At 41.2% G+C, this 5,681-nt stretch overlaps 1 protein-coding gene across 1 annotated transcript; it reads right to left on the bottom strand.

Moving 5' to 3' along the window:
• Positions 1-1,502: 1,502 nt before the first annotated feature.
• Positions 1,503-3,431, bottom strand: prorsd1 (prolyl-tRNA synthetase domain containing 1). The gene is made up of 4 exons (XM_079280672.1): positions 3,266-3,431; positions 2,685-2,810; positions 2,490-2,579; positions 1,503-2,170 (listed from the first exon to the last, which is right to left on the bottom strand). The coding sequence occupies exons 1-4, from the start codon at positions 3,344-3,346 to the stop codon at positions 1,958-1,960; spliced, it is 510 nt and encodes a 169-aa protein (XP_079136798.1). The 5' UTR covers positions 3,347-3,431; the 3' UTR covers positions 1,503-1,957.
• Between the last annotated feature and the right edge of the window lie 2,250 nt (positions 3,432-5,681).

The following is a 5,681-nucleotide window of genomic DNA, read 5'->3' as shown; positions in this document are numbered from 1 at the left end:
TTATTTTGAATCTACAAATAGATAAATATTATATCTATCATTACATTTTTTTTTAAATAAATAAAGTATCAAATATATATATATATATATATATATATATATATTGAATACATACAATTTGATATATTAATAAATGGTAAATCATAACATTTGTTTTAAATTTGGTTTTAGTTTCTTAACTTTAGTTGAACCCTAAAGTTTGATTCCTATCCACATTTCTAAATATTTATATAAAATAATTCAGAAACTTTCGTGACATAAATATTTTACATGAAGAAAACAGTGAAGAGGCAAAAATGCTAGCACTTTTAGCTGAAGTCAGAAAACAACAGCAAACAGAAGCATACTGACAGGAAATACGACACACCCCCAGACGCAAGAACACACGCACACACACGCACGTGCGCGCGCGCGCACACACACACATTGAAACGTCTGCCTGCAGCTTTAAACACCAGTAGCATCTGTTTCAGACCAGCAGGACGATGGATGGATGCGATGTGCACGTGTGTAGCGTCACTGTGCACGCAGGTAGTGGCAACACGCACAAACACACGCACGCATGCACAAAGAAAATGCGCAGCAGGTGCGGGTTAAAGAGCGAACAGTCCGATAAACACTAATGCTGCGTCACCCCCCCAGTAGCCAGCTGCTTACCTTCAGACTCTGAGGGACGGCTGAGTGAGGACTGAAGGACCGATCAAGCTGCTGTCAACAAACACCGAGCACGTCCGGTAGTCCTTTCAAAATTAAAGCACAAGAATGACGACGCATCTTTGGTCCACTGAGAGATTTTATTTTGTTTTTTAAGATGGTGTTGTAGCTTATTGGACTACATTATGTAGTGGAAAAGGTGGAATATCATTAATACAGTCACTCAAGTACACCATTTACTTAAGTACAAATTCAAGGTACTTCTATTCATTACATTGTATGCAACTTCATACTTTTACTCATTGTTGGTAGAAGGCTGTTTAAGACCCTTTATTGAAGTAGAAGTACTAGGCTAACGACGTGAGAATACTCCACTACAAGTAAACGTCCTGCATTCAAAACCTTAAGTAAAGGTTTGTATTTTCAACTAAATGTACTTAAAGTATTAAAAGATAAAATATTCATTGCACAGGAAAACGTTTTTGCATTAGGGAACTCCAAAGTTGTTATTAGTGGCACATAACTGTCTATAAATCATGATTCAATGATTTATTAACTATTAATATATCCATTAGTCAGAGCTCAGAAACACTGTGCATTGTATGCGAGTGGTACAACATTCCTCCCCACTGTGTATATAGCGCCCTCTAGTGTCCCTTACAGCCACAATATGGAATATCAACAGGAGTTATGACACATTATCAATAAGAGTCCCTGTTTATACATCAGCAGATACACTTGATAAAAACATTTATTTTGTCAAGAGTCTCTGGAAGTTGATCGTCACAAAAGGAGACGGCATGAATGCAAAGCGGATTTGAAAACGACAGCATATTCTTTACTGAGCTTAAACATGGAAAACAACACAGTCTGCTCCTTCAACAAACAGACTTGAGCTTCACAAAGTAACAGACATTAAACAACCAATAGTCAAGGTCTTCAACTAATAGTCTTTAAATAAATCTTCACTTTTTGACAATTCTATAAAAATAACAAAGAGCTTCAAAAATGTCCCTTTATGTTCATGATCTTCCGTATTTGAATTCACGCGTCACTAAATTAAAATAAAGTTTTCTCATGTTCTCGAGGTGTTGAAATATACCAGTATTGACGATAACCATGATAATCACGTTAATAATACACATATTAAGCAGACGACAGCCCTAATTTGATTATTTGTTATCCTTTTTTAAAAATCTTTGAAGCAGAATAAAGTTGATATTTGGCGCTACTGTTATTTTCATGTCACAGTTCAATCCCTGCAGGCTGCTCAGGTCCAGTTCTTCTGCTCTCAGGTTTAGTCCTACTCAAAGCTCTCCAGGACGGGTTCATGTCCCGTTTCCTTGAGGAAGCGCAGCAGGTCGTCCGGTCGGAGCCCCATGGTGGCGGCGTTGGTCATGGGGTGGAAGTAGACCATCTCGTGGCCTCCCTCCACCAGGTCCCGGTCCAGGACCAACTTCACACTCTGGTCCTTGTCAAAGAGCAGAGCGAGAGCCGTCGCACAGCCCTGACCCACCTGAGAGGAGACGGACGGAGGGAAATTACCAAAGAAAGTAGAAGTCAGACTGCAAAGAACGCTGTCTTAATCAGTGACTGGAAACCAGACCAGTCTGTCATGGCATAATAAATATGTGGACAGTATTTGTGATGGAAATAGCAGCCGTCACGGCCGTCTAAAGTAAAAAAAAAGTATTGTCACTTACAGACTGAGAAACATCATATATGAACATTTTCATTGCTATTCAAGTTAAATGTATAATCTCCGTCTCATTTGACTCCGAGCTGATTTGTTTTGATGTTTCTATGAACCGAGCGTTTTTTAAACCGCCTCTCACCTTGAGTTTCTCCAACATGGCCGCCTCGTCTGCGAAGCGCAGGTTGCCGCTGCCGACGCCGAGCTTCTTGGCGAGGTCGTTGAGGTTGACCTGCAGAGGGAACAGAGAGGATTATGGGACGGTGCATTCGGGACGCAGCAGAGCAACGCGACCGTTCAGACGGATGCGAGGGTGAATGTACAGATGCGAGCTGACCTGGCGGTCGTGGCGAGCCGAAACCAGCCACAGGCCTTTCTTCTTCTTGTCCTTCAGGAAGAGGTTCTTGGTGACGGCTCCGCTCACGTCCTGCAGGTGAGGCATCATCTCCTCCACGGTGAACACCTGCAGGGGGGGGGGGGGGGACGACGACGACGACGACGACGGAAAAACATTTCTGTTTTTCTTAAGACACATTGAGGTTTGATGTCTGCTGAATCTACAAATCATTTTAGAAGACCTGACATCGCACACAGTCTTCTGCCTGTGTGGAGGGCCTCAGTATGAAGCTGAATGACGCTACGTGTGAAGGTGCGACAGAAGTGATCATTTCGCGCCCCCTGCAGGTCACAGCAAGTTATTGCAGCAGAAACGTGTTACAAAATCTGTAGACGTCTGAAAATGTGCATTCGGGTGTTTTAGAGAATGTGTAGTATTCTAATAGATTCAATGCCGTATATCACACAAGTTATTTTGCTTTGAAGGAGTCACGATATAGTTTGTGATTTGAAAGTGTAGACTCCGTTGACGTTAGCTGAGTTAACAGAAAACCGGAGCAGTTTTGTCGTTTCCGTTTTTACCGGTGGGTGCTCCACGCACGTCGTCTGGATGTTTAAACTCTGCAGGTGTTTCTCCAGCTCGGACCGCAGATCTTCTGCCATTTTCAATGAATGTGTTTTTAAAAATCAACGAAGAGGAAACCGCAGTGGACTAGACATCAAAGTCCATGCAATGTAGAGAAACAGCTGCACGTGGAAGCAGAAGAAGAAGAAGAAGACTACTCTTCTTCCTTACTGAGCTTTACAGCAGCTCATGTCTTTACTGCAGCTCATGTCTTTACTGCTGCATTACTGCCATCTTCTGGACTACTATTGTTCCTCCGAGTTTCAAATAAATACATTTGAAAAACTCCACAGCACAGTTTTTTTCCCCCAGAAATCCTAACGTGGTTACTCAAGATACTCCACAGACCTTGTTGTGAGGAGTATCATGTCGGAACTGTGGTTGAAAGAAAATAGTTTCTGACTTTTTGAACATTGCAGTGAACTATACTGATGAAAACTCACCGGATCCTCCTGTTATCGGACCACTGGAGAAGTGTCGGGTGTCCTCATATCTCCTGACACTTATTCTGCCCTTATACATTGAATTTTGGATAATTCACTCACTCACTCCACACACCGACTCACTCTCACTTTCTCACTCATTTACTCACACACTCTTACTCACTCTCTTACACACACACACACACACACACACACACACACACACACACACACACACACACACACACACAGGTTCAAAGGGATATATATATATATATGTGTGTTTGGATTTCATCATCAAATTTTCTTGTAGAATATTGTGTGGCCCCACCAAAATTTGATGGCGTCAAAACCCCAAAATGGTTACAATGACCCCCACTGCCCTGGCATGAGCGGAAGTGACAGGAAAGAGGATATAGTCTGTGCTGCCAATACTTTGCGTCCAAGCACAAGTTTTGTTTGGCAATCAGAACAGCCGGCAGATAACTGAGAGTATTTACCCAGACGGGGGCGTACGCGCTGCACTAAATGCTCCCCAATATTAATTAAAATGCCGTAGCAAAAAGATTAATATCAAAGAAACAAAAACATGACCTTCATGAATACAGTTCATCTGATTGGAAAATAAGTTGTGGCTGTGCAAGAGGTGGGTTGGGGTGATTGATATTCAGTCATTTACGTATTCATTTATTCATATATTCATTGGGTAGACTTGCTATCGGGATTGTGGAATGGGGCAATAAAACCAAAGAAATGATGATAAAATGAATGCACTATTCACAGTTGATCGGTGGTGAACGGGTTTTAAAAAGTAATTATATTAAATCACAGGTGCCGAAAAACTGCATAAAATACAGTCAAACAATAAACGGATTCAAAGAGTTGAGAGCGATGAACATGACTAACACTGGCAGGTTTTCACGCAGTTGTCCAACCATGATTTAAAAAAAGAACCGCACCCTCATTCATCCATTCGTTTGGGTGTAACCTCTCAACATATGTTTTATGATGTACCTAAATGTAATGATTTGTGTTGTCTTATGAGTCTGCTTCTTTTCCTGTCTGCAAGCCACAGACACTTGAGATAGATAACCTCCATATGAACACATTACCTCAGTCCATCCAAGAGGTGTTGGATGGGTTTGTCAGGGCCATAAGTGTTTGTTCCAAGGATTGCAATTTCCCAACGGGGACTTTTTGACTCATCGGCCTCCGTTTCAGAGCAAATACTGTCAAAAACTATCAGCAAACTATTTTAAAGTTGCTGACTGTACTAAAAAAATAACAACATCAGGAGAGCGCTCAAAGTCAGGGCTAAAGTTCCCACAAAGCTGGAGGTTTGGTGACCCGCTCCGAATACACCAATTCATCATGTTGCTCAAATAATATCATAATTATTGTCGTGTTGTTCATAAAATTGAGCTGATGTGAGCATTTTCGATGCTTTGACAGCAAATTGGTATATATGCAGGGATTTGTGTCCATTGCTCGATGTATTGAATATACGTACAGAGCTGCATAAACAAGGGTTATAGTATGGTGTCAAATCAGCAGGAGCACCAACCTCAGGTGATAGCCTTTGGTGGTTTACATGCATGCATGTGCTGATGGACTGTGGGTCGAAATAGAGGTTTGAAGTTAGACGTCCTTTCAAAAACTTTGACCTGTTTAATGTCTTGTTTGCATGAAGCACTGTTTTTGTTTTGCGACCGTGATTAAATGTGACTTTGTAGGGCAAAAGCAACAATATCACCTGTTAAAATCATAGATTTCACATAGATTTCACTTTTACAAGACATGCAGGATCTCTCTTACGTTTCTGTGTCACAGACTATATCTTAAACGTTATGACCTCACGTTGTCCTGTTATAATAACATGATACTTCAGTCTAAGCTTCACCTTTATCCTTCAAATTAAACAATCTGAGTAACTTTAATTTCAATAAAGGGC

Source organism: Melanostigma gelatinosum, assembly GCF_949748355.1.
Source record: "Melanostigma gelatinosum genome assembly, chromosome: 12".
Classification (NCBI taxonomy): Eukaryota; Metazoa; Chordata; class Actinopteri; order Perciformes; family Zoarcidae; genus Melanostigma; species Melanostigma gelatinosum.
Note: the sequence above shows the minus strand (reverse complement) of the source record. Positions and strands in the feature narration are given on the sequence as shown.